The 27,130-nt window shown below is 51.8% G+C and overlaps 8 protein-coding genes across 8 annotated transcripts; 2 read left to right on the forward strand and 6 right to left on the reverse strand.

Moving 5' to 3' along the window:
- Window positions 1-825: 825 nt before the first annotated feature.
- JN550_010699 (uncharacterized protein) lies at window positions 826-3,305 on the forward strand (the record flags this gene model as incomplete). Its single annotated transcript, XM_049308982.1, has 5 exons — window positions 826-971; window positions 1,032-1,759; window positions 1,821-1,987; window positions 2,571-2,602; window positions 2,654-3,305. 5 exons carry the CDS (start codon window positions 826-828, stop codon window positions 3,303-3,305), a joined length of 1,725 nt encoding a protein of 574 aa, XP_049167355.1.
- Window positions 3,306-4,368: 1,063 nt separating this feature from the next.
- Window positions 4,369-6,405, reverse strand: JN550_010700 (uncharacterized protein; the record flags this gene model as incomplete). Its single annotated transcript, XM_049308983.1, has 3 exons — window positions 4,369-5,129; window positions 5,177-5,463; window positions 5,519-6,405. 3 exons carry the CDS (start codon window positions 6,403-6,405, stop codon window positions 4,369-4,371), a joined length of 1,935 nt encoding a protein of 644 aa, XP_049167356.1.
- Window positions 6,406-8,344: 1,939 nt separating this feature from the next.
- On the reverse strand, window positions 8,345-10,201 carry JN550_010701 (uncharacterized protein; the record flags this gene model as incomplete). Its single annotated transcript, XM_049308984.1, has 4 exons — window positions 8,345-8,583; window positions 8,634-9,892; window positions 10,010-10,104; window positions 10,160-10,201. The coding sequence occupies 4 exons, from the start codon at window positions 10,199-10,201 to the stop codon at window positions 8,345-8,347; spliced, it is 1,635 nt and encodes a 544-aa protein (XP_049167357.1).
- Window positions 10,202-10,754: 553 nt separating this feature from the next.
- Window positions 10,755-12,712, reverse strand: JN550_010702 (uncharacterized protein; the record flags this gene model as incomplete). Its single annotated transcript, XM_049308985.1, has 4 exons — window positions 10,755-11,720; window positions 11,773-11,827; window positions 11,878-12,445; window positions 12,586-12,712. The coding sequence occupies 4 exons, from the start codon at window positions 12,710-12,712 to the stop codon at window positions 10,755-10,757; spliced, it is 1,716 nt and encodes a 571-aa protein (XP_049167358.1).
- Window positions 12,713-13,343: 631 nt separating this feature from the next.
- On the reverse strand, window positions 13,344-14,185 carry JN550_010703 (uncharacterized protein; the record flags this gene model as incomplete). The annotated part of the gene is made up of 2 exons (XM_049308987.1): window positions 13,344-13,602; window positions 13,665-14,185. 2 exons carry the CDS (start codon window positions 14,183-14,185, stop codon window positions 13,344-13,346), a joined length of 780 nt encoding a protein of 259 aa, XP_049167359.1.
- Window positions 14,186-16,194: 2,009 nt separating this feature from the next.
- Window positions 16,195-17,603, reverse strand: JN550_010704 (uncharacterized protein; the record flags this gene model as incomplete). The annotated part of the gene is made up of 2 exons (XM_049308988.1): window positions 16,195-16,248; window positions 16,308-17,603. The coding sequence occupies 2 exons, from the start codon at window positions 17,601-17,603 to the stop codon at window positions 16,195-16,197; spliced, it is 1,350 nt and encodes a 449-aa protein (XP_049167360.1).
- Window positions 17,604-18,210: 607 nt separating this feature from the next.
- Window positions 18,211-19,139, forward strand: JN550_010705 (uncharacterized protein; the record flags this gene model as incomplete). Its single annotated transcript, XM_049308989.1, has 2 exons — window positions 18,211-18,431; window positions 18,488-19,139. The coding sequence occupies 2 exons, from the start codon at window positions 18,211-18,213 to the stop codon at window positions 19,137-19,139; spliced, it is 873 nt and encodes a 290-aa protein (XP_049167361.1).
- A 3,497-nt stretch (window positions 19,140-22,636) lies between these two features.
- JN550_010706 (uncharacterized protein) lies at window positions 22,637-23,604 on the reverse strand (the record flags this gene model as incomplete). Its single annotated transcript, XM_049308990.1, has 3 exons — window positions 22,637-22,990; window positions 23,050-23,143; window positions 23,231-23,604. 3 exons carry the CDS (start codon window positions 23,602-23,604, stop codon window positions 22,637-22,639), a joined length of 822 nt encoding a protein of 273 aa, XP_049167362.1.
- Between the last annotated feature and the right edge of the window lie 3,526 nt (window positions 23,605-27,130).

Raw genomic sequence — 27,130 nt, forward strand, 5'->3', positions numbered from 1 at the left:
GGGATCACGCTACGGGCCCACAGAGAATATTTATATCCATGACGAACCCAGGTATACTACCAGGAGCCCCGTGTATCATCAGGGTTGCGCACGAGACCACATCGCGTTGCGGATCGATCATCATTCATCCAATGGAATATGCTTGTTTGCAGGGCATTGAGCGCGAGAAGCGAATGGCGAAAGGGCGAGCAACAAGACCAAGCCACCAAATCCACTCCGTTTCCTGGTGCCGAAGGCGCTTGTTCATGCACAAGACACCCACGATGTGGGCTTGAGGCGGGATAGCCTGGGCTGGGGTAAACTAACTGACTTACAAAATAGATGGCCACGGATCAGGGAACGGATCTTACCCCTGTCCCCTGGAGACTCCAGATTCCGCCTTGACCGCCAAGAAGCTGCTGTCAATTCCGCGACCCACGTTCCCCACGTGGAGGCGGCGCACGCTAAACTCAACGTCACTTCGGCACCGCATCACGGCACTCTCTATATAGGAGGCCATAGGTCAACCTGCTGAAGTGCGCGATTTCAAAATGGCGGACGACGTGGTTACTATGGGCCTCTCAGCCGTAATGGCGAGCATCTTATTCGGTCAGGCGCCTCCAGACCCCGGCAAGCCCGGATCCCCGTACTATTGCCGAAAGTACTCTAATTCGACGCGCGCTCTTCCCTAGCCGACTCCAGGATATCCTTGTTGGTCCCCATAAACTGGTTCCAGATCGGAAGTGCCGGCTCAATGCAATTCCCTGTTGGCATCTCTCTGCATACAAGATAGCAAGTTGGGCAGGTAAACACATCTGATGCGCTGAATCACTCCTCCGAGATATCATGGACCTCCAAATACCTTTGGTTCAGCAAGCGGCTGTTATCGAGGACCCAGGGCCGGGTGGAAGAATACTTCTTCGTGGTGATGTATCAGTTGGTGAGCCTGGCGTACACGAAATCCTAGTCAAGTTAGAAGTTTCCGGAGTCTGGTAAAGTCCCATGGTGACCGTTCTCTCGAGTATTTCTGACTCTTGCCATGTATGCAACAGCGGATCGGAAATCCGAGCTCTACTAGGCTGGAGCTCGTACACACCAATTGTCGGTCATGAGGGTGTCGGTATTGTCGTGAAGGCTGGCGCCGATGCAGATGACTCGCTCCTTGGCCAGCGTGTGGGAGTGAAGTGGCTCTATAGTGCCTGCACCCAGTGTTCGGCCTGCAATCGAGGTTTTCCAAACAACTGTGGCAGGCAATTGAACACCGGCCGCAATGTGCGCGGGACCTTGCAGCAATATGTCGTGGCGGATTCGAGATTTGTAACCAGAATTCCAGACGGCTTGGCGAGCGAGGTTGCGGCACCACTACTGTGCGCGGGTTTAACCATGATGGGTGCTATCTCAAAGCTTGACGGCCAGCTAGTCCCAGGTGATTGGCTCGTGATATCAGGCTCAGGTGGCGGCCTTGGCCATATAGGTGTGCAGATTGCAGCCAAAGTAAAGGGTTTCCGGGTCATTGGGATCGACTCTGGCGAGGAAAAGAGAAAGCTGAGTATTGAGTCGGGTGCATCTGAGTTTATCGACTTCGCCGAGGGTAACGTGGAACACAGAGTGAAGGAAATCACGGGTGAAGGTGCCCATGCGATTGTGGTGGTGTCGGGCTCGGAAGATGCTTTCAGAGCTTCTCCTCTCTTGGTGCGGAACATGGGCATCATAGTGTGCGTTGGGCTCCCGGCCAACGATTTCAATATCCCCATCCCTGCATCCTTGTGTTCTGCCAGAGGTATGTTACACGAATCATACTACATCTAGTGGGTGATATCAGAAGCTAATATGTCATGCAGCTCTCTCTATCACGGGAGTCGCGGTGGGAAGTGAGGGGCAAATGGAAGAGATACTAGAGCATGCATTGAGGGGAGACATTCAACCGTCGATTCAGGTCCTGGACTTCCATGATATACCCCAAATTCTGGATCAACTGAAGCTTGGTGGTGTAACTGGACGTGTAGTGGTTAGAATCCCGAGCGGTATCAACAGTTAACTGCCACGAACATGTGAGGCTCCTTCCATTGTAGACCCGTAGATCAGCCAAGCATGCGTTTTATAAATTTGTTTCACGTGTTTCCGACCCATTGAAACGTCAAATAGTCCCAATATGCGATATGCCCTCAGACGGCCAGCAGAGTGATCTAGACTAGCTGCTAGCTTCAATTGCTTGAGGGTTAGGCAAGGGATAATGTCTTGACGCAAAAATGGAAAGGACGATCCATATCTGGTTCTTCACATATTACTGTGCCCGAGGTTGTATCAATAACTTGATCCCAAGTTCCCCTAATATAAGTGACACCATTGAGAAGAGAGTCCTCAGTCCACTTCCAGTCATCCTGCGTGTAGTGCGACCATGTCTTCTATATCTATCTGGGCATGGCAACCTGTACAGGCGGGCGCCACAGGAGACGAAGTCTCAACTGTGATCTGTTACCGAGACCAGGGGACTTCCACCACCATACTGTCAGCCAACTAAACCCTCCCGAAAAGGAACCAGCTTTGTCGTGAGCATATTCCAATCGACATAGTCTAACTCGTGTATCAAGAACATCTCCAAGAGCCTTCATCAAATGGTCAGGTGCGTTCACTTTGTATCACTCAAGAATTTGGAGTACCAAGTGCCGAACAGATGGAAGACCAACATTGACACAGAAGGTATCATCTCTTCTCAACAGTCAGCTTCCGGAACTTTCACGCCTTACACTCAGACCACTGAAACAATTACAAGTACCACTGAGGGCAGTAAGACAACTACACCTCTGCCCGAATTCAGTATACTATCCGATCCGCCCGAGCACCTTGAGGCTGTGTCACCCACAACCACTATCTTGCCGGACCCCAGAGGCTCCTGGTATGAGCTCATTTTGGGCGTCGTAGACTGGAGAGACTTTGATTATGCCTTTCAAAGATCTGCAGCGTTCCCTGGACCTCTTGAAGCAGCCCAAGAAACATTCACTTCAGAGGCCAGAGGTGAAGGTGCTGGCTTGGGTGCTCGATTCTCGGTCATGTGGCAGACAATGCCAGAAGCGCAATTCACCGTCAAATCGGGTCCCAGCCAAACAACACACGTGCCACCCGAAGGCACGGTGACGGATGCACCTCGTACTAACAGCGGATCCTATGTCGGAGGTGTTTCTACAACAAGCTCTTTAAGTATCAGTTCAGCTGAAGTGTCACCTTCTGGAACTGGGCGCACATCTGGAACCGTACAAGCGCTTAGAGCCCAGGTTTTCTCAAAATTCCACTGGAACGTTTTTGCGGGATGTGGTTTGGGTTTCTAATGTGAGTTGTAGGAACCCTAGCCCCATCGAAGGAGCTCGAGCTAGTCCCTCGTATACATGTCTCAGACTATAGCAAGCTATTCAGTTCTTTGAAAGATTCAGGAAAACAATATCCTCATCAAAATTTTCTCTAGTTTTGCAGAGTTTCTCATTGTGGAGATTATTGTACACATGTATTAAACTCGCTTATCAGTTCTGTGTATATATGCTAAACTTTCACACACCACCAAATGGAGATTTCCATACAGCAGGTAACACGTTTTGAATTTAGAGAGTTTATGCCATAGAATTTCAAATTCTATTGTTTTAGAGACAGCATCAGATATGTGTATAACAATACACAACTCGTGTTAAAGTCACTAAAGTCCGTTTGCCTGGGTATGTATGAGTGAGGAGAGAGTGATGAAAGAGCTCAGAGATAGGAATAAAGGATAGTTTTATGTTTGTCTGTCTGCGAGATGAAAATTGTAAAAGAGTGGACGCGAGAACGCAATACTACCTCTTCGCTTATCCCGCAATACTCCAAGCAAAGGAGTCCGCAGGGTGGACAAATCTTGAGCTCCCATACAGCTACAAACATATTTCACCCAACGCCATTTTCCATTGCTCCGCAAAAAAAATCGCTAGAACTAGGTGCCCAGTTTCAAAAGCCAAAAATAAGGAAAAGAAAACAAGAAACAAACTGCCGCTAGAATGGTATCCCGCGAACCAGATAGCACTGACATACAACCGAGCTCTAAATGAATTGGAATCGAGAAATCTCTTTGTTGCTAACCAGATCACGATGAAAGACACTCAAGGAAAAACGTCCCGTGTCGCGGCAGGTAGGCATAGTATAATGTCAAGGTGACGCATTCCAGCTGTTCCAACCCGGCAGTATTCGGTGCGACGACGCTGGGAACCGTTCAATTTCACTTGAGGGTCCTCGCGGCGACTTCATAGCGATACTGCACCTTGACTTTTCGACTAGCCAAAAGGAACGAACAATTCCACATGTTCAAGAAAACAAAGAGGGAGAAAAGTAGGCTAGATCCACGTTAGTGGGATATGGGCATCTAACTTCTCACATGCCCCGTTCGAATGAGAGATTTCCGTTCATATCTCGGAGGTTATCCATCGACTCCTCCATGAGTGTTGGGCTAAGAGGGTCATTGGACACGGGAACAGCGAACGCCGAGCCTGGCATTGGGAAGGCGTTTTGATCGGTGTAACCACTCTGCGGTTGGTTCCAGGGCTGCAAGCCACTGCTTGCGAACATCGGCTCACTTATTTCAGGTGGGTGCCTAGTACCTATTCCAAAAGGCTGGAAAGACGATGCTCGTCCCTGCATTGATGCGATGTTGTTGAGAACGTATTCTGGTGAAGATGGTGTCATGGGAGCAACCCATTCCATATTGAACTGCGGGGGTGCTACCGTTTGGGACGTAGTTTGGTTCAGCATTAGAGGCGCTGGACGATAGCCAAAGCTACCAGAAGATGCATGGCTTCTACGGCTGTGTGAGCTTGGCTGCGAGTGGTAATAGCGAGAATCTCCGAGCTGGCCTGATAAATGGGTGGACGACCCACCGACCATCGAAGGGTACAAGTAACTACGAGTCAGACTCGAACTGGAGTCAGTAGAGGCCCTTTGGTAAGAAGTACCCAGCCATGTGCTGAATGCTGATTCTGCCACTGCTTCAATGCGTTCCCTGAGATTTTCAGGGAAAATGATGTCTTTTTGCTGAACCTTGTGGTTCAGGATAGCATTGAAGAGTCTCATAAAATCAGAGCTCTGCGGCGACTTGGAGGCCTTAATTCCATGCTGGCCTACGGTCCCTTCATACCCTGAAATCAGTTAGCGAGCATCAGTATGGTTCGAAGATGCGACATACAAGGAGAGCCCGGCCTTTCCTCGTCAGGAAACAGGACAACCCAGATCTCGAACCACTTTTGTACGCGATGCTTCTCTTGGGAGTTCTTGTTGCCCCTCTTGCCGTCCAGCTTTGCCCACTGCGCATCACTGATGCCCTCCCTGAGAGTCGAGTCGCCTCTCTCGCATGGAGTGGCCTTCTGGCGATGATCTTCCAGGAGAGACATGCAGACTGATCTGTCAGACCCACGGAAGATCTCATAGCATCTATCGCACTGCACGGGATAATGTTTTCGTTTCAGATGCTCCCTGCGGGATGCGTTATTAGACTCCAGTAGAGAATCGTAGCACAAGGTAAACATACTTGAGTCGCTGGATGCTCTTGAAACCCGGGCCACTGCATGACTTGTAATGTTGGCTCTCCTGAACCTCATGCTGGATGGCATATTTCTGGGGGTTGAGCTTGTGGAAAGGGCAAGCCAACCGTGGCAGCTGTGCAGACTTTCCTGGTGGTCCATCGCCTTGTCTGTCACCATCACCGTCTTCTTTCTCGTCACCATCTCCGTCCTCCTCGTCTACGTCCTTGCCACAGTCGCTTGAGCTTGACCTTCTCGCTCTTTTCAGTGGGTTTCCCCTTGATTGCTGATTGAATGAGCCGGAGTTTGTCTGCGCGGGAGCTCCATTTCCGAGGGCATCTGACTGCGGCGGAAACTGGCCGCCATGAGAAGCTACCATTGACTGCCAGTGGCCAACCTTGCGATTGATGCGTCTTGACGCATCGGCCGACATTTCTTGGTAGATAATGGGAATCAGGTATGCTGCCAGCTTCAGATCGTTCCCAACAGCTGCCAGCACCATGGGCTCAATATCGTCCTCTTGCCCGCTCCAATCGTCGCTACCAGAGCTTTCGTCGTCACTTTCTGTCTCGCTGTCACTGGGGTAGGTTTCCTGGGCGGCCCGATAACCCGAATTCGCAAAACAGCTACCCTGCTGGGCTTCAGTTGCAGACCAGAAATCACCTGTCCGTGCTGGATAAGAATCAGGTATATCGCAACTGTCCGTGTGGGGCGATCCCAAGAAGTGGTCCTCCTTCAGAGAAGGCGATCCTGATTGTGTTGATTCGTACGTCAACGAGGGTGTATTTGACCGCGTCGTTCTCCCGTCGTAAGCCTCTGTTCCTTCGTCGATAGCGGGCGACTTAGGCCTGTGAAGGAAGCGTTGCAGTGGAAGCTCTTTCGACGGTTTTGTCATAGTAGCCCTGAGATGGTTCACTGGGCTGCTTCTTCCGTGAGACGTAAATGACAAGAAGGGCCCTGACATTGTACTTGCACCAGATCTGGCAACCAGAAGACATTGAGATGGGTTTCTGGAGCGGTTTCTGGAGCTAGAACATATGAGAACACACCAAGGAGATTTGCAGTGATATGGGACGATTTAAATTGGTGGATATACGGAAGCCTTCCATCTTGGACAGATTTCCCTAGCCATGTTGACCGACCTTCCTCCCGAAGGTAGGGCTATCGCGTACCGTCTGCGATCTCACGCAACTGCGTGCAACATCATGGCACAAGGCTGTGGTCTGGCGTATGGCTAGGCCGGGAAGGGAAGCGGATTGCAACGCAGTCCTGCGGGATTGGCCATGGCTGCATCGTGGTGCATCACCACCCAGCCTGGGGGGCCAATAGGGTAGCGTGGGTGAGCATGGAGCCCTCGCAGATGCGTGAAATCGCAGCCAATATCGAACTGCAGCGTGGTGATTACCTGTCCAGCCGGATGGAATTTCCATCGGGGGGCCACGGGATGCATGTGGTCTGCATGGCGTTGCTATGCATGCCCCTGGGGGTTCGTTGGGCGGGGGTTGCAGGCCGAGATCATGTGAGGTCGAGACGCGCTTGACACTGCGTCGCGTAGGACGTGTGGAAATCTCCATTCTTGAATGCAATCAATCTTGAAATGGAGCCATCCCCAAAGTTTCGGGAGTCAAACCTGGCACAAGGTGATGAACTGGAGGCTTGATACGACAGGCAACCTTCTCGAGTACAGTGACCAGTAAGTGTATTTACTGTGTGCCCTCTGTCCCAGACACCACCGCGCGCGCACGCAGGCACCAGTCCAGCTCCAGCGCAAATGCGCAGGACCACCGAACGTGCCGGATTGCCTGCCCACACAACTGTGCGCAATGACGCTCCCGAGTCGCAGCGCGATCTTGCTGCGAGGCCGTGTTGGTATATTTCTAGTTGCGCACAGGGCAGTGCTCTGTGTGCCTCGCTGGTGGGAAGTCGAAAATTGAGTCACCCGCGACATACGGGGCCCCGGTGAGAAAGTCAAGTCGCAATTGCGCCTCAAGGAGGCACCTCTGAAGGCAGCGAAAATGGCCTCGTTCTTAAGGTGTATATATATGGCAATCATCCTGTCGTGTCGAGACGAGATAGGTGCCATGTGTTCCACCATATCGACTCGGGATCAGACAACCTAGCCAAACAACCATACGAACAATGATTTTCGCCATGACAGACCTCAAGGGGCGCTCCAACTTCCGCAGCGCTTCAAAGCCAAAGCCGCCAAAGCCTAACCCGCCCATTGACCCAAGTAAGGGGAACGCCTCGCAGTGCATTGCAAATTCCGATGATGCTAACACGACACCAGGCTTCGGAAAATAGGGCAGGAAGGCGACGGGCCGGGGGCCATTAGTATCTAGCATGGTGTTAGACGGTGGAAGGTTGGTCCACTCCCATTGCCAAGTATAGTGATCGGTTACTGACACCTTCCAGACTGTAAATTACATTATCACCTAGACAGAAGAGTACTCGGTGCTTAGAGAGCACATGGCCAAGTCTTTTTTTTTTTTTTTTTTTTGTTGGAGGGTTCGGGGAGCACGATGGAACTGCAACCGCCGGCGGTTGGACTGATCCAAATGTATGTGCGGAGATGCCAGAGTCTTCGCCTACGAGCAGGATCCGTATACCCTTCGCCCAAGAGTCGGGGAGTACAGAGTGCAGGTAGTCGGAGGCAGGCCAGAAAGGGCATGTAGAAAGGCGTTTTCAGCCCAGCTAGAGCACTTGGTGGGCGTAGAAATTTATTCGGATTACTCATACTTGGTCATATCCCTCCATGGAGAGTTGATCTCATAACGTCTATCGCGAACGCCTTTTTTCTGTCGCGTCTAAGGTACAGCAAGTGATCCGCATCTCTATTCCTCAGGCCCGTCCATGCCGGGGCCGGGGCCGCCTTGTCTACCCATCTGTCGTGCCTTGAGCAGCTCGTCGCACAAGAGCAGGTTCGCCGCGATACTTGATGATGATGCAACGCAGTTGCGAAGTACTCTGAAGGAATCAAAGACGCCCTCTAGGGTGGGGTCCATGGGCTCGCCCGTGATCAGGTCCAATCCGACAACGTTGCCGTCAACGTGCTCATCCTGGAGTGCCGCAACTGGACAAGGTTAGTAAATGACTGGCCGAGGGCTTCTGGGCGATACTCACGGGCATCCTGGATATCATGACCGGCGTTGGCGGCAAGCGTCTTGGGAATGATGAGCAGGGCATCTGCGAAGGCATCCACACCCCACTTGGCCTTGCCCCTGACGGTTCTCTTGAAGGCATCGCTCTTCAGGTGAGTAGCGCAGGCAACCTGGAAAGCACCCGCACCCGGTACAACGCTCTTGTCGACGATCATGTTGTAGACACTGCGCAGGCCGTCTCTGACGGCGTCAGAGATCTGTGCAATGGTGTGTTGGTTCGGCCCCTTGATCAGCAGGGTTACCGACTTGGGCTCCTTCACATCCTCGATAAAGGTGTACTTCTCCTCGCCCAGCTGCTGCTCGTACACCTGTCCTGCCCAGCCCAGGATGTCGGGCGAGAGATCCTCGACGCTGTTCTGCGCAATACCGCCGCAGATCAGCTGCAGGCGCTCCATGTTTCTTCTCTTGGCCCTTCGCAGGGCGAAGATGCCGTTCTTGGCCAGGACGTCAAGCGACAGCGGGTCAATGCCCTTCTGGTTGACGATGACAAAGCTCTTCTTGGGGTCGTTTCCGCACACCTCCTTCTTCAGCTCGACAATCTTCTTCAGCTTGGCGTCCACGAACCTCCGCTCGCTCTCGACCAGCTTGTCGCGCTGCTCGGCGCTCGAGTAGAAGAAGCTGGAGTTGATCTCGGACTTCTCGTACTCCAGACTGACGTTGAGGGTCAGGATGTGGGCGTTCTCGACGCGCTTGGGCATGTCGGGGTGTCTGGGGCCGTGGTCCAGGGCCAGGCCGCGGATCAGCTGGGTATCCGAGGCGGTTCTGTGCTGCATCTTCATGATCTCGACCATGTGCAAGTCGGGCTTGGCGGGGGCCTGGTAGATGGCCAGGACGGCATCGACGATATCGGGGGTCAGGTTGGCGGCCAGGGTGGCGTTCAGCTTTGTGGCGAGCGACGTCCGGGCGACGGACAGGAGCAGTTCGCGGTCGACCTCCTTGGCCAGCTTGAAGGAGTCGAGGAATTTCAGGGACTCGTTCTTGGCGATCTCGAAGCCTTCGGTGATGATTCTCGGGTGCAGCCCCTCGGAGATGTATCTGTCCGCCTGCTTCAGGAGCTCGCCGACCAGCAGCACGACCGAGGTGGTCCCGTCGCCGCAGATGTCATCCTGGGCGGTGGCGGCGCGCGCGATCATGACGGCGGTCGGGTTCTGGATCTGCATCTCGCGCAGGAGGACGTTGCCGTCCTTGGTGAGCTTGATCTGTCCAGCGCCATCCACCAACCTTGGCCCGGGTTAGCTGCGGGTCCTGGGGGTAGAGGGGGGGTAGAAACGGGAGGGCTGGCTGGCATCCAAAGCCGAGCAGCAAGCAGGAGAGGATGGGGGTTTTGTTTGCACGCACATCTTGAGGGTGCCCAGGGGACCCAGGTTGGACTTCAAGACATCCTGGAGGCCCTCGCCGGCGGTGATGTTTACCTTCAGAGCTTCACCCCTCCGCTGCGACGAGATTAGCTGAGGACCCCACCTCCCGACGGTTCTCTCGCGTACGTACCCGGGACTCGGCTTTCGGGTTCAAAAGCTGTGCGGCAGACATGGTGAGTCGACAGGGCTTCGGAGTCGTGCGAGGTTGGGTTGCGCTGCCGAAGTGCGTTGTCTCGTTTGTCGGTGGTCGTGGACGAGGTCGTGGTGCAGACGTCAGGCGCTGCTGTCGAATTCCAGGAGCTTTGCCTCGAACTTTTTTTCGGCGCAGCCTTGTCGGCGGTCGGGCGCAGGTCGGGGTAGGAGTAACTAGGGTCCAGTGTAACTTAAGGGGGCAAAGGGGGGTTGTGTTCGCTAGGCGGGCCGACAGATGGCGGCCGTCAGCTGCAGATTGCGCTATCGACTGCTAGCATGTACTGCACCTAGGTACGGTAGGTATCGTAGTTACATAATTCCCCCCTTAATGCGAGCGAGTCACTCCTTGAGGAGGACATCGAGCGGTCTGGGGTATTCAGGTATTCGGGTACTCCGTCGCTGTCGATATGACCAAGTTGACTTGTTGCACCGTTAAAAAATACACAGTCTAAATACATTTCATGGGTATCCAATCTAATAGAAGCAAGTAGTAGTCTTGTGCGCTTTGCACTGGCAGTCCGTCCCGTCCTCATTCAGAGCTCACCACCCACTGCCGTCGCCCCACTTTGATGCCCCTGCAGCACCTTCTGCTCCCGCTCCTGGTCCGCGTAGATTGAAGCCTTGTCCTTCTCTCTCGCGCCAGCCTGTCCCAAGTAGTCATCCACGATGAGTCTGGCGACGTTCATCCCCATCAGAGCGCTCGTCTCCATTGTCGAGATGAAGCTCTCGATCCCCGACGTGTAGTAGAGACCCTCCCGGAGAATGGGGTCCTGGAACGTGACGCGTGGGAGCTCCTGCGGGTACGGGTGGAAAACAACAGCGTGGTACCACGAAATCGGTTCGACCACATCGTACTCTTCTTCGTCCTCGACATCGGTCGCACGGACAAAAGCATCCGGGATCTGAACCCCCAGAAGCGAAGAGAGAAACTCAGGTGTGACTGCCTCAGGCGAGAAGATCTTGTAGACCCACTCCTTGCGCTGCGTCTTCGGGTTCATGACTACCTTCACCAGCGTTGCTGAGAAGAAGCCTGCCTTGCCCGCACCCTCAGACCCCGGGCGTGGCTCTTCCCCCTCGCCAAGCGTAGTCAGGACCGAGATCGGCACCTCTGTCGCGGGCTCTTGGTTGAAGAACGCCGGGCTGAAACGGAACGGCGACGCGAAAAGAGTCACGTGGAGGGTTGCATACGGGATCTTGTCGATCGGGTGCTGTATCAAATCGTCCTCATGGGCAATGTTACTGAACTGGTATGGCGTAGCGATCACAACGTCATCGAACTCGACGCCTTGTCCCACCGGTTCAGCGTCGACCGCAGCGGCGTCTGTCGTCTGGATCATGTACTTGGAAGCCGTGGAGCCCGGGCTTTTGCCGTCGGTCCTCTTGATGGAAGCCACAGACGAGTTCAAGTACACATGAGCCCCAGATTCGAGGACCATGTTGGAGAAGATCTGCCAGTTACCTCCAGCGACGGCCATGGCTCCTTCGGGGGCCATGGAGACCTAGAAGATATCAGCCCGCGTAGGTGCTGATCGACGTGGAGGGGACACGCACCATGGTACTCAAGCCATGGATGTAAGCAAGATTGGATGCATAGTTGACTCGTGTGCTAGTCTGCACGATGTGTTGCGCGAAAAGACCGTCAAGCTAAAGAAAGACCAGAGAGTCAGTGAGGCGGCTCTGGTCGGATAGATGGAACAGCTTGCCTTGTTCTGCGCCAGGAACTGCTGACCGGTGACGCCTGTAATCTTAGCCAGTCCAAGTTCATATGCTCTAGTGGTAAGTGATCGAAATGGGAAATACGGCTCCTGGTAGAGCTTCAAGAAAGTGGCTACCGTCTCATGCACCAGCTTTCGGGTGTAATAGGGCGCTGTGCCGTACTTCCAGAACAGCTTCGCGAGGCTCCACCATTCCCACGACTCTGAGTCTTGCTGGTAGACAAACTTGTCGCCGTCCCAGATCCCGAGGAGGCCAGCCTCGTCGGCTCCGGGGCTTATGACGGGAAGGTTGAAGTCTCTAGTCGCGTTGCACAGGATGTGGTTGACATCTACAAAGATGGACGCCCCAAGCTCGACGGGTTGCGCGACATCATCGTAGGCGTTCACTGTTAGGGTGCGGCCGCCTATCCGACTTGTCTTCTCAAATAGGGTAATGTTGACCGCAATGCCCTCTTCATTGGCATATTTGCGGATATGGTAGGCAGTTGACGAGCCTGCAGCCCCAGCGCCTAGCAACTGTTAATCTCAATCCCACTTCTTACACGTTCCTCTGGCCCCGGATCTCCCCATGTCTCGTATTTCCATAGGTGTATCTATCTCATGGCCCAATGTGCGAGGGTGGGTGTAATGTGTAAGTGATAGAGCTTACCAATGATGGCTACTTGCTTCACCGGCTTCTTGCTGGCACTGTCAGCTGGGGCGGCGTTGACCGTGTCTGAGTGGAGAAGCGTGCACAGAGCCGCGCAGATGTGTAGAAACCCACGGATGCTCATCATCGCAGGCTGTTCAACTCTGTAAGTGGATAAATGGATTGATACAGATAAACTCACTGGTGCCTGGGGTTGATGGCATGCACTCGGACGGGTCGTACGTCAGCGGAACTTCACGGAATGGGTTGCTGGTGGGGTGTGGCTGTGCACTCCGTCAGCGGCACCTGGGTTCCCGTCAAGCCTGTCAATCGTGTCGGCTTCGACTGCGCTGCAAGTTAACTAGCTCATCCCTTAGGCCCGCCGAGTCACTACTGAGACCTGAGACTTGAGAGTTGCAGTCTTATACCGCATTGCGTCACTACGTAAATGTAAGTATTGAATCCGTTCGAGTTCTTGTGAAAGAGGGATAAGCATGCACGCTTTAGCGTATTTCTAATTATTATTATTATTACTACGTAACATGTAGGAATCTATAACCCGATTCGATGTTTGGTTGTGGCCAGCTCGGTTGCACCAGGCACTAGGAAGGCTACCTACATCCTACGCACATGACTTCATTTGCCCAGGTGTTTTCTGGTCAGAATTTGCCTTACAGTGAGAGAAATAGAGTTTTCGCCTACTCCCGGTGGCTCACAAACCGCGTCCATGGACTAGTGATTGAGTCGTACAAAGTCATTCTGTTTATACGTTCTATTGCTCACGCCATCTCGTCGTACTTTGCGCCAAACGCTTTATACCAGTCCTCCACGATGCCCGCGCCCATACCCGCACCGATCGTATCATCGCCACTCTGAAGTTTCTTAGCTACCTCCTCCATAAACTCATCCACGGTGAGCGCGTTAGGGTTGTTTTCCTTCTTGTTGTCATCCGGGTTGTCACGCTCCCGATGCAGATCGGTAGCTACTGTCGGGGGCACAATCTCGACAACCCTCACGTCTGTACCTCTGAGTTGAGTCCTGCATTAAAATTAACCTCTGAAATGGCTTGTACAATTCGTGTTTCACAGAAGAGAACTCACCGCAATGCCATGCTCCAGAAGTGCAGCCACGCCTTGGTTCCATTATACACTGGGTTGACCGTTGAGAATGGGATGAAGCCCAGCACACTCGAAACGTTGACTATGAGCGCATGTGGCTTGCGCCTGAAGTGCTCCAGCAATCCTAACGCAAGATGCATCGGACCCCTGATGTTGATGTCAATCTCCTGGTCTGCCTTCTGCAAGAAGTCGCTTGGGTCCTGCTTCAACACCTCCAGCGGACGCTGCACACCGGCGTTGTTCACCAGGCAATCCAGCTCCGGGTGTTCCTTGACAATATTCTGGATACATTCCGGAATCGCCGACACAGCTCCTGTGTCCAGCACATAATACCCAGCTGCACCGATCTCCTTCGCTGTCTGTTGCAGCTTCGACTCCGTCCGTCCAGCGATGATGACCTTCTTGCCTTGCGAGATGAAGTACTGTGACATGGCTTTCCCGATGCCGCCGCCGCCTCCGGTAACAAGCGCACACTTGAAGTCCATATTCTCAGATGGGGCCATGGTGGTCGTCCTATTTGGGAATGTATGGAGCTCGATCGGGTCTTTACATCAGACAGATCACGGTTCTTGTCAGGCTTTTTCTCCTCAGCACTCTACTATAGATGCCTAGGATGATTTCATAGCACATCTGATCTACTGGCTCACCATTGTAGTCATGACGTATTAGTATCTAGCACTAAGTGGTAGGAGTGACGTTTACGGCTCGCCATCGTCAATCGGGCTGCGTAAAAGTGGGTCTAGCATCGACCCATTGGGGGGAATGCCGCATCTATCAGCATTTTTTTTAGTATAGCCCCCAGCACCAGTAATGTGCGACCCCGAACGCATATTAGTGAAACTATTTGTCTACGATCATATTTCGATCGGTAATGCAAAGCTCTATGCAATAATTCCATGTATGAAAGGCTGTGTAGATATCATTTCAGCCCTAGCATCCTAGTCGTTGTCACGGATGATAACCCATTGAGAAACCTAACTTTCGGCTTGGGACATAATAAATAGGAAGGTAAGTACCTATCTTCGGGTTAGGAATAGGGTTTCAAATCGCGACCACGGTTACTTCATGGCTGTCACTCGCCAAACTGTTGCCCGTACGACCCCATCTGACTCGATTCCATGACTTGCTCGACAATTGCAAAACTCATCTTCGCACCTTCGAAGATTAGTAGCAAGCTTTTGCAGTTAGTCACGTACTCTGTATATATGATCACCATTAGCCACCTCCAGTAGCCATTGTTTAGTATCACAAATTCCTCAATTCTGCTGATATGATATCAGCGACAGCATAGGAATGTTAAAGGGGAGACACCACCATGGATCATCAGATGTGACTTTCCGACTAGGTATATGCCATCATTTGTAGAATCATTTATCAGTAGTCTCAGCCAGCACACCAAAGCTGTGGTAGTATGAAGCGGGATGGAGAATGCTGCATCTCCTGTCAGTTTAGGAACACATTTCATAAGTATGCATGGAAGTTGGTGCTATTGCTGGCCCTAGTGGTTGCAGCTATGAGACCTAACTACGAAGTAATCATGTATTCTTCCGCATCCAACGACAGCAATGCCACACGGTTCCTAGCTTTCGATATTCTTACTTTGACATCACTTGCGGTTGGAGGTATTTATAGGCGCATCGTTTGATTACTACCGTGCATCCACTCCATGATGCTACTGAAGCGGCCCCTAGCGGCCCTAGTCTTGAGGTGCTTCCAGGAGCCAAGGGGGCTACAAATATGCACCCATATATTGACGACGAGACCCGATTATCTAATCATACTTGATTGCGAATGCGAATGAACTACAGCTTCAAGCTGGCAGATGGACCAATTTCCACCTAAGAAATCATCACAGCTCTTCTACATGCCTGCAATTCGGGTTGCCTCGCATAAACAAATAAGAGTCGGTAACCATCTCAGCGGGCTAGTTACCCGGTGGATAGGATGATTTTATGCATACTAATGATCTCGACGGTTTACTCTGGTCGCCGGAAATTCATTCACTACGGACTTTTGCCCCAAGGTTCCCCGAGCAAAATCCTGGCAATAGCCACGTACGAGAGTCTTTCACTTCATTGTTTGGACTTTTTTTTTTTTTTTTTTTTCTTTTTTCCAATTCTCTCTTCTTGCATCAACCTCTAGACTGAGCTCGCCTTCCCCTTTTCCATATGCACCATCACCAGAAGACGTCTCTCTCGCTTGCCAAGATCGCTTCAGTTCGATAGGACTTGTCAAAAAGTCATTGTACATTAACAGCAACGCAAAGCTCTTTCTGAGCCCCCAAACAAAATTTTATGTGATCATTCCCGCTACTGACGCACAAGATTCCAACTCTGTAACTGCTCTTGGTATACTGCCGTTCTCAATTGGTGAAGCCGGATGGAAAGCGGATATCCTTGGGGGTGCCAGGACAGCCAACACACGCTCTTCGAAGCTACTTGTAGGGTATGTGTCATGATTTGGCGGGCGGAGGATAGCCACAAGTACGCTAGACGTCGGAGTATTAATGGCTTCAGCCGCTTCGTTGCATGTTCTGAGTCCATCTAACATTTGGTCGCTTGACTATCTAGTCAACCAACTCTGACTTTTTAGCGTCACAAGTCCAGCAACGGATGACCAACTCACGAAGCATGTCTGGAAAATGCAGGCCAAGGGTGCGTATAGTAGTTTCCAGAAAAGCCGCGAGAGCCCGTCACAACAACCGGGATCATCGTGGTTTGACATGCGATACAAATCTGCCTCCGCAGAATCCAGTTCCTCCTGCATTGCATCTGGGACAAAGAGAAGGCTGCCCCAGACCGAAAAGATAATCAGACAGAAAAAATCCGTCACGACTATCCATGGGTCTGTGGACAATGCTACTAGGCGAAAGATGATCGTCCCAATGCCAAAGATACTTGACAACGCGGTACATGTGAGACTAAGCACCGGGTACATGTCTCCAACACGAGCAGAGCGTTCAATTTGATGCGTATTGCCCATCTCTCTGTCCCCAGATTCTAGCATTTTCTCCTGAAACCGTCCCGGGAACGCCCCAAGTGCTGATTTGCAGGCCTCCGTAATTGCTAATTGCAAGTAGCCCAAGAGCAAGTAGGTGTAACTGCTTCTCTCCCATCTGATATACGTCAGAATTGCGCCTCTAATCGAGCTGGGCATTGTAGTGTGTACGACAGCATTTCTCTGATAAATAGTTTGCCAGCCATCCCTGAGGACATTCATCGTGAGCTCTATGTCCTCTCCGTGACGTAAGGGGTGACCGAGGAACGTCCTTGTGGCCATATCTTCTATATGGGGTGCAATAGCTGAACGTCGGTACGCGGAAATAGCTCCTGGAAGGATAGTGACGAAGCCATGCTTCGTTTGGGCTGATCTTGGTATGTTGCCACCATACTCAAACAGGATGTCCAGGAGACGAGGAACCAGTGTTTTGAGGATGTGAGTTCCATCAGAAGCTACATTCAGTACCGAAATATGTCCAGCTACACCTCCAACGGTGCTGCTGAGAATCAATGGAGTGACGAGATTGCGAAGCGTCCCTGGACGAAGTATGCTGTCGGAATCAAGAGTCACGACAATCTCATGTTTGCTATGTCTGAATGCCGTGATTAGAGCCTCACGCTTTCCACTGTTGTGTTTGTGGCGCACCACGGTGCAGTCGATTGAAGACCCAATGGCAGCGGCTGAAGACTCCGTAATGTGAAGGTATGAATCGTCCGTCGATCCATCATCGACAACTACCAACTGGATTTTTTCCTTCGAATAGTCGGAGCCGATGACTGATTCTATCGACTTTCGAATAAAGTGTGACTCATTGTATACGGGAATGAGTACACTGATGTGTGGCAGTAGCTCGCGGTCCTTGATTCCCAGCAACGGCGCATACGTAGCCCATCGAAATACAGTCCACGTATAGTTTAGCATGAAAAGAAAAGAAAATGACCACAAAACGTGTTCGACGGGATGGTGCGGTACTTTGAAATGTAATACTTGCATCGTCATGAATGTGAGAAGCGATCCCCCAAGGACCAAGCAGCCAACTTGAGCTCGAAAGCCCAACGCTGACACCATGTCGCACTGCAAGACCCTCGAAAGATTCTGTCGATGTCGATGCAGAAAGTGTGTGATGCTTTTCCGTCCCAGAAAATGTTACGAATGAGCCAGATTCGTAATCTGGTTAGGGGTCGAGTTTGATGACCCCTGTTTGTCGACGATGCCAGTCCTGGCCTCAGACCCGCATGAATTAAACTTTACTGCTACAGAAAAGGACAGGTAGCAAGCTATCAAGAAGAAACATGCGATACGACACAAAACGGCCCAGACCTTATGGGAAGTTTAACAGAATAGGGCCTAGATCTACAAGTGGTGGGGCCAGCATATAGCGTGGCCCTGACCGTTGCCCAACACGCAAACTACTTCAGTGAGTTGCCTTGCAGGTAAACTTGATTCCTGCCATCTCATTTCTCACACTGTCCTTTTCTCACATATTCCTAGTACTCAGGTTGATTGTCAAACTGCCGGCAAGCCCAAAATGGCGATTTCAATGAGGCTGCTAGCAGCGATGATAGGACTGAAAATACCCATTGCCCACGGCCATACATTCATGCAGAATCCGGTGCCCTTTCCGAGCCAATATTTAGACAACGGACCAGTGGCAAAAGACGGGTCAAATTGGCCGTGCTCAGGCGACACAGAATACGATCGTGCTGGGATTGCGAACGTCTGGAAACGAGGTTCTCAACAGTATCTGCAGTATGAAGTCGAAGAGCGATAGTTCTCTTTTAATCACGTTTACTGACCAATTTCAGAGCAATGGGAGGCGCAACCCATGGGGGAGGGTCTTGTCAGATCTCGATCACGCTCGACCCCAAGCCTAATCGTCAAAGCCAGTGGAGGGTCATCCATTCGATCGAAGGCGGCTGCCCCATCAGAAACTTGACTGAGGTAAACTATGGCGAGTCACCGACAGTATTGCTTCCCAGCATATATAACTTCACGGTACCGAACTGGGTCCCTATCGGCCCTGTGATCATGGCCTGGACATGGTACGGGAGGTGGAGTGTACCCGAAATGTTCATGAATTGCGCCCCGATCATGGTGCTGGGAGGACCTCAGGAACCCGATGTTCCAGAGTCAGTCCGGCTCGAGAAATTCCACGCAGCACCGTTAGTATTTGAAGCAAACAACGGAAACGGATGCTGGACCATGAACCAGGGCAACTGCGTCAAGTTTCCCAATCCTGGGAACTCGGTTGAGGTCAACGAGGAATGCCCGCTGGATGAACTACACCAGGTGACTGGCACTTGCGGGCCGGAGCATGTCTTGGCGAAACAGGGGTGGTCAGGGGTGCACCTAATGTTGTATCAGGCAATGGCCGCCATTGCGCTTGTGGTGGGGGCTTATCTAGGCTGCCTACGGGTCCAAAGGCATCGCAGCTTGTCACACCGATCGCCAGCGTGAAAAATAGTGGTACCGATGTACTGTCAGAGAGGTGCGAAAGAAGAGACGCCAGCTTCATGAAGGAAAGGAACTTGAACCAAAGGCCAAAGGCCAAAGTGCGGATTGGGTAGGCTAACTTCCTGTTATTCATAATTCATGGGACTACCGTCAGTCAAAATCACTGGCACAGGTGCAATATATCTTCCCAGGCATTCGTGACAAAGTCCATGTAGGTGGATGGATCGACGTTTGACTCGGATCCGACAAGGTTTCAGGGGCTCCGCGGTAGACGCTTCTGAAACAAAGTTCAATATCACTTAGCTGCCATCAGACTGGATATTATGGACCTGGCCAGAAACTTCTTTGCCGCCCGGACATGTTCAGATGGAAGATGCTCCAAGACCTTGTGCAATGATATGTCCAGATAGCCCCAATAGAAGGCAATGAACGTTCGGTTGATGTTGGTCCGAGGCCAGATCACTGCGTCCGGCACTCGGTTTCAAATCAAAAATAAGGTTTTGAACTGTGGATATGTCCAGCTTCCTGACTAAGTCCAGGGGTAGATACGGACTTGTCCAATGGATTTAAACTTCGCTATAGAAAGGGGCTAAGTGTGGGACGCGACCTGGGTGAGACTAATCAGCTGCGGTATGTGTGCGTAGTCAACATTCCCTTTCCCCACCGCGGCGGGAGCCCGCGGGGTTGAGATCTGAACCCTCCCACGGCTTTCCTCGAGTGTTCCAGCGGGGCTTTTACTAGGCAGGGTTGAAGGGTTCTCTGATATGGCGTCGGAGACATCACCCGAGTCGTCTTGGCTCGCGTCGTGCAGCCCCGCACCTTGCGGACAAGCCTGTGCAGCACGTGCTACCAAATGCTTCTACCAGGCTGGGGTTACAGGCTATGAAAGGTACTGTACTGTTATGACTGCCCTACTCCCCATTGCTCAGCTGAACACGCTGCGCATTGTCTCAGATGCCACCGCTTGAAGAAACTTTGCATGCGCTCAGCCATTGTACGAAAGCGCAACACCCCCCAGGAGGACCTTAGGCCTAAACAGTCTCCAGTCTGGTACAGGACTCGAGGCGAAGCTAGATGATTCGGTAACTCTTTTATGCGCTCAAGTAACTGGCGAGGCATAAGCCACTAGTCGAGGGATCGTTACGGATTCGTAATAACTTTCGCGTCGTAGTCTCATCACTATGAGAAGGACAAGCTGTTGATGGTCACTATTTCACAGCTAGCCATATTACTGGCGTACGCACTTGGACTCCACACTAATATGCGAAAACAACCGAGGCGAAACAAGCCCAACCAGCGCGGAAGATATACGGCCTAAGCCATCGCCCCTGCTATTGTCTCGTGGCCTTGACAGATTATCTGTGAGGCGCCTAATACTGGAATAACACGTGAACAGTCGATGAGATCCTACGAGAGGTGATGGAGATCTCGGACAGTGAGAGCGGTTCTGAGTCGACTATTCACGCGAGGCGAGAACGCAATCCTGCAAATAATAGCTCCTCCATTTCTGACGTTTGCGACACGGTGTGGAGCCTACAAATGAACGGAAGGTAACATGTCCTGAAATGAGGCTGGTCCATCGCCAGAGTGACCAAAAGGAGCTTTGCTTTGGATGTCGACTTCCTGCCACCACCTGGTGTCGAACTACGACCAGAGGACCAATGTGGCCGAGAAAGTGAAACATTTGGAATGTGACTAAATAATAGGTACACACAGCCATGCGCAATGGTTTGCTATCCATATTTTCTCATTGGATGTTCGCCCTGTCGCACTGTCTCAATGCCAAAAGGTAAAAGGAAACAAATCTATCTTTCAGAACCCTTACTTAGCACTATCTTCAGGTTGACGGAGGTGTAGATTCTGACGGCCGTCGTCATGGAATATGTCATCTTCCCAAGCAAGTTACATGAAAGTTGCTGAGCGAGGATGATTTAGATTTCTCCAGCAAACTAATGATACATGCAGAGAATCACGGGTGGGTTAAGCGACAGGAGTGATAGATAAACGATTACTATACGCGAAAGTGGTCGATAGACTCTGTTGGGGTTACAAACTGCTATTCTCAATACGTGTGTAGATAGAGGTCCATCGCCCACGCTTCAATTCATAGATCTCGTCATAGAGGCGTACATTGAGGCATTCGACGCGATTAATAAAACTTCCTATTTCTTCTCACTTGGACGTCCCTGCGGACAACTTTTGTGTACATCTTTTGAGGCTTCCTCATTCACTTTTGCTTCTGGTCTTCCAACTCAGAGCACACCACCACTGAAATCGTTAATCTTGAACTTTTGCTTACATACCGCTGGTTTCCGTCTTCCAAAGCGGGGTGAATTGTTTTTCATCACTTGAAACAGATCAACAAACGAAGGATCCGGTTCAGCCTCGATTATCTCCAGGCCTACCTAATTATCTGGACAGAAATTACGGAGTGGCTATGCGAAAGGCGATTGAGCATGGCTGGAAAGATCCTCATATGTTCCGGGAATGCCTTATTGTCAGCCTCTCCACGCAATCCGTTTGTACGTGACGGGTAACAATTTCAATACCCCTACTGTGAGGCTCATCGCACTCGAACGTTTCTTCCTCATTGCGGAAGAGATTCTAGATTTCGGGACCCATGTTGATAAGGACGCCTGCTAATTCTACTGGGAGACATTCGTGGAATCAATTGGTGATTTTTTCGAAAACACCTCGGAAGACCGAGATTGCGTTATCCGCGCCCAGCTTTCCTCCATGCTTCGAGCGAGACCACATGGGGACCCTGTTCTGACCAAAGCACTCGAAGTCCTGATGCGCGAGAATGAAGACTTCAGAGACGACATGATCAGAAAGAGGAGGGCGAATATGAGTCCCTCAAAGCGTGCATAGTGAGGCATACGATCTGCAGATGCCAAAGCAGAGGGATTACAGATGACAAGTGGGAGCAAAACGTGTGAAAGACACTAGTGATTTGGAGATAAGGGACATGTAAGCCCAGATATGAAGCCTATGATGACAGACTCTCCTAGGACGTAATATACGTGTAAATACAAGTGCTGAGAATTGTGGGCAGCGCATTTGATCAGGACACATGCATCTCCTGATACTTCTGATCAGATACGCCGTAAGTCATTTTTCTTGGGAGTTGTCACAGATCACCTGTAATGTGAACCGTGAGCCTTGATTGTTCCGACCTTAGCCTTGCCGTGGCCCTTGATTTCTTCCTTCCCGATAGTACAGCAGCAAAACAGAGAGAATTTATGTAGTTAGCTGAAGATGCCCATGCTGGTGATGAACTAAAATCCATAAACTCGACCGTACTGATCCATTACCGGCCGGGCGTCCGCCGACACCACGAAGCTGCTGAATATTCGCAAAATAAATCACTTGACTGTTGCTGCATATGAGAAGGAAACGCCAGTCTTGCCCTCCTCTCCCGTCGGCTGTCCCTCTCGAAACCACCCTCGTAAGCCCATATGTCCTCCGTCTCGAGTCGGTGCTTTGCTCTTCGGCTTGCCCTATGCGAACCTGAACTTCTCGAAATAGACATACGCAGCGTAGAAGATGGTAGATGGGCATCCAGCTCGAGCACCTTTCTTGCCGCGAAAGTCATTGAGCGACTTGCTCTGGATGGCTGCGACCGTCGGGCATCGCAACTGCGCGTACAAATCACGGCAGAACTGGGCTTGCGTCAGACCTGGCGTCTTGAGATAAGCGTCGGTCGTCTTGCGGATCTCGTCACAAGTGTCGAAACTGGGCACCTCGTCAGAATCCTCCCCTTCAATGTAGATGTTGCTTATGTCAGGAATTGTTGTAGACTTGGAGGTCGCCCCAGAGCCACCAGCAACAGTGCCATTCGACGCCTCAAGCCTCTGCCTTTCTTCACATCAGGCCTCTTGAGTCCGGCGATCTCCCGTCGCTTGAATCAGACCCAGGCAGTCCTGAATACATCACTCTTGGCACCCTCCGATGGGCCAGTCTTCTTCAGGAACTTGTTGACAGAGTTGTTTCTACTTCCAATAACACTGCAGAACTCCCCTTTCTTCATGATGCCATTGTCAAGCAACTTGTTGATTCTGCTGCGAACCTAGTTGCAGTTGAGGTCGACATACATGCCGTCAACATTGATGTGATCCAAGTTCTGCTTGTACTCTACAATGTCCTCCTCAAGACTCTTGGCTGACTTTCTCTTCTTGCTTGCCGGCACGGGAGGGGCGGTAGTATCTGCTGATGGCGCTGTTGACGATTCGCCAGTATGTGTCATTGCTTTGGCCTCGGTGTCCTTTCCCTGGGTGACCGCCTCCAATTTGGCCATGCGAGCGGGGGCTTTCTTTTCCTTGACTTTACGCAAGACCGCACTGGTCAGGTCTTCAGCCCGCCGCTGGTTGTTCGTTTCGTCGAGCTCATCATCATTCTCCGACGCCTTGCGCTTGCTGCCAGCAACCTGGTTCTCGTCGCCGTGATGGGCAGAGTTGGCTCGTGGCATGTCTGCGAGTTAGGGCAGGAGACTGGTTGGCACGACCGCTAACGTCCTCTAATGCGGGTCGGGACGCCTGCAATTGCACGCATCAGCAAGAAACAATCAACAACACACGCTCCTCAATACACGCACCCCTTCGCGACTTTTGGGCATTTCGAATATCAGAGAGTGGACTTTTTAGGTAACGTGATATATATTCGCGTGTAGCAGCCTTTCTGGATGGCTGCTAAACAAATGGTCTCTTGTTTTACACGAGTTATGAAGTCCCGGAATCAGACAAGAAGGAAAAGTCAGAAAGACGCGTCCATTTCCAGCATGACGTGGGAACTACTTACCTAGGTACTGTCTATGGGCGCGGGTCGGCTTGCTTTTGGACCTCACGGTGGTATGTATGTGCTACCCTAGTGCCCGTTGGCTGTGGGGCGTCAGGTCAGGGGTAATTAAGGGGCCAAACCTTAATCCAACTTCGTCCCGCGGCACGTACGGGTTACTGTAGGTTAAGTATGCTCCCACACCACTGGGTGTCAGCCAGTTGTAATCTGGAGAAAAATAGGGGTAACGAAGCAGTATACTCCCAACTGCCTGACTCTTCTTCCATCTTCAACTCTAAATTCCGCTCGCCGAAATGAGCGCAATGCCCTGGTTTGTAGTATGCCCTTCCCAATAGTATCTCGCTAAACATAGCCCAGAAAGACGCTACTGCCGCTGGAATGGAAGAAGACGCTCGAATCCGAGGAAGGCCTTACGACGCTAAACTCCTTATTGGAAGCTTCGCCCACCTGTTCTGGACTGGCCTTGTGGAAGTGGCGATGGCTCAGGCACATTTCTCCAACAATACGTCAGAGTTCTCGCTCAGGTCGGTCTATCGCCATAATCGTCGCTGCCTGCGCCGGCGGATACTACTACCCAGAATATGGCCAAGGAGGCGTGTCGCCATCTCCCAATTGGTAGGTCTGTCATTGCGGGAAATTTTTGAGACAAGAACAACCGTGTACCACCATTGAGCCGTCTGCAGCTCTTTGAACGAGCGCCACGCAGCGAAGTGCCTGTTAAAGTCCATGGGTCTCCATCGGCTCGCTAAGGTGACCCAGGCGATGCGGTATGATGCATCGTTGGTCATTATCATGTACGACCTACTGCCAGTGGAACTTGTTGAGTCTTGGCCATCAATGCCTGCCCCTGATGGCGAACTCTCGGCGCATTTGAAATAATATCCTCGCATGTGAGGTTGTCGCTTGGCCTAAGCTTGTACTGGCAGTGCAAGACCGTCGTGCGGCAAGCAACCCAGACTGGTGCTGCGTGGCGACAAAAGCCAAAGCCCTTGGTAGAGTAGGTCAGAAATCAGTGGCCTTCAGGGGCTTGCCGTGTGTTGGGCGGTGCATTGATGGCTACTCAGGGACTACACAGACGCTGAGGCGCCGTAAGGGGTCGTCCGCACTGTCGCTGGGCCACTGTAACCAGGCATGGTTTGGACCTGAGGCAGAAACGGTGCTGGCACACTCGAGACCTTATCAATCCCATTAGGTTGATATTTCCCCAACGGTTAGTGGTCGAGCGGTTAACGTGGGCTATGGAACAACCCACATCCCTTGTAGTGGCACCTGCCGGTGTCTCTTGGGGTGCCTCGCATCATTAAGGCTAAAATCCTACACCAAACCTGACGATCCCACCATTGTCAGAGCACTCCAGCACGGGGCTGGCAACCTGCAAACGGGTTGGGGTGCTCTGAAGATGGTTGGGTCAGAAGGGGGGTTTTCATAGGGACGATTCCTCCTGAACTTTTGCCACTTTCAGTTGCTAGAAGTCGCGGGTTCGAACACGCCACGCGCAGTTCTTTCCTTCTTTTTTTCACCCTTTCCACTTTCCTTTCATATCTATTATTAGTCATACCAAATAAGATGACCAGACGCCAGCCATTATGGCAGCCAGATCTAGAACCATAGTCGCTAGAGCTCATAAAAAAGCCACACGACGAGTAGCACTCGCCGAACTGGGTGCCCGCACAGATAGACAGATGTCTCGCTTCCAGTAAATTTTGGCCCGCGCTCGCTATCAGTTGACGATGATCCTTCGTTCTCCGTATCAACAGCCTTCCGAGTAGCAGTTCCAGCGCCATAGAAGTCACTACTGCTGCCGCAATAGTTGGACGTGCTGCATCTCCCAAACTGAGATACTTGTACAGGTCCTTCTTTCGTGGGTCGGACGACAGCTGCTATCTTACACCACCGTACTCCCCGGTCCTAACTTCAGTACCTAGGGGTGAATAAATGCAGCTACCGTCCTTCATTTCCGTGCCGCTAGTGCTGACGCAATCTGAATATGCGACACCCACTTTCCAGTCGTGGTGCGAGCAGCAGTCACCCAAGTCACTCCCCATGCATGTCACACCGGCCGTGCAAGTCACGTCTATCGACACCGTCTCGTTCACTGCAGGGCAACTCAAATGCCATATTTGACCTAAAATTTCGATAATCACCATTCAAGCACGTGTTATAATCCTACAACTGGTCCAAGTCTAGGCCGAAACGCTGGTGGAAGGTAGGACAGTCGTCGCGAGCCCTGATGAGGTAGTAGTCGCCGCACTAGTTAATGGTCTCGTTGTGTGTTAGGTCGACGACTACATCCCCCAAACGGTTTTCTACTCGTAGTATGTGGAACTTATCGAGCACAGCTCGGCATTAAGAGACCAAAGCACTCGAACCCATTACCATACCACTCCGTTGTGCCCCAACTGCCTAGTAACTCATCTTTTGTGCTGAAGCCTCTCTACAAACCCTGCTCGAACAAAACGGCCGTATTCCAGAACAATGCGCTACCACAGCAGCGACGGCGAGACTTAATGAAGAGACAGTCAGGCAACATATTTCCTACGGCTGTGGAAAGACTCTACTGGATTACCACGTCGGGGAAATGATATACTCCCTCTAGTGCCTCGAATTGGCCTCTCTGGAGGTGTCAACAATGACCAAGTGTCTTTGTCAATAATCTCGCGCCAGCCGCCGAAAAAGCGTTACTCGACCAGAATGCCGCATGAGTCGCACGTCATACCGCCAGCACCGAGGCTGCGTCTAGAGCGGCAGCCGTGAGAAGTGGCTCCGGTTGGACAGCATTGGTGGCAGTACTGACCGGCAGCAGCAGCGAGACGTGCATCTCGACGGCGTCACACAGCCGATCCCATGTACCTATTCGGCAGGCGAGCTGAACCTCGCCGTAAAGGCATCGTCACCACGACCGAACCTTCTCGTGGCCGTATAGGGATGGTGCATCCGGCGAGGCCATAACCTCACCCAGACGAACGACGTCGATCCAATTGGAGAGAATTATCTCGAACGGATGCCAAAGTGCGTGATGCTCCTCGAAGGGCAACGCGAAATTCCAATCGCCAATGCTCGGGGAGGCGGCGGCGCGATGGCAGCCGTGGTGGTAAAACAGGACGCCGCTTGAGCTTCCGCCTTGGTCACAATGTGGAAAATACAAGACCACCAACCTGCTAGCCGGCTCGTCAGACAAATTGCCCGCTGATAGTCTATGA

This window comes from Neoarthrinium moseri (assembly GCF_022829205.1).
Source record: "Neoarthrinium moseri strain CBS 164.80 chromosome Unknown scaffold57_Wmoseri_CBS_16480, whole genome shotgun sequence".
NCBI classification, from domain to species: Eukaryota; Fungi; Ascomycota; class Sordariomycetes; order Amphisphaeriales; family Apiosporaceae; genus Neoarthrinium; species Neoarthrinium moseri.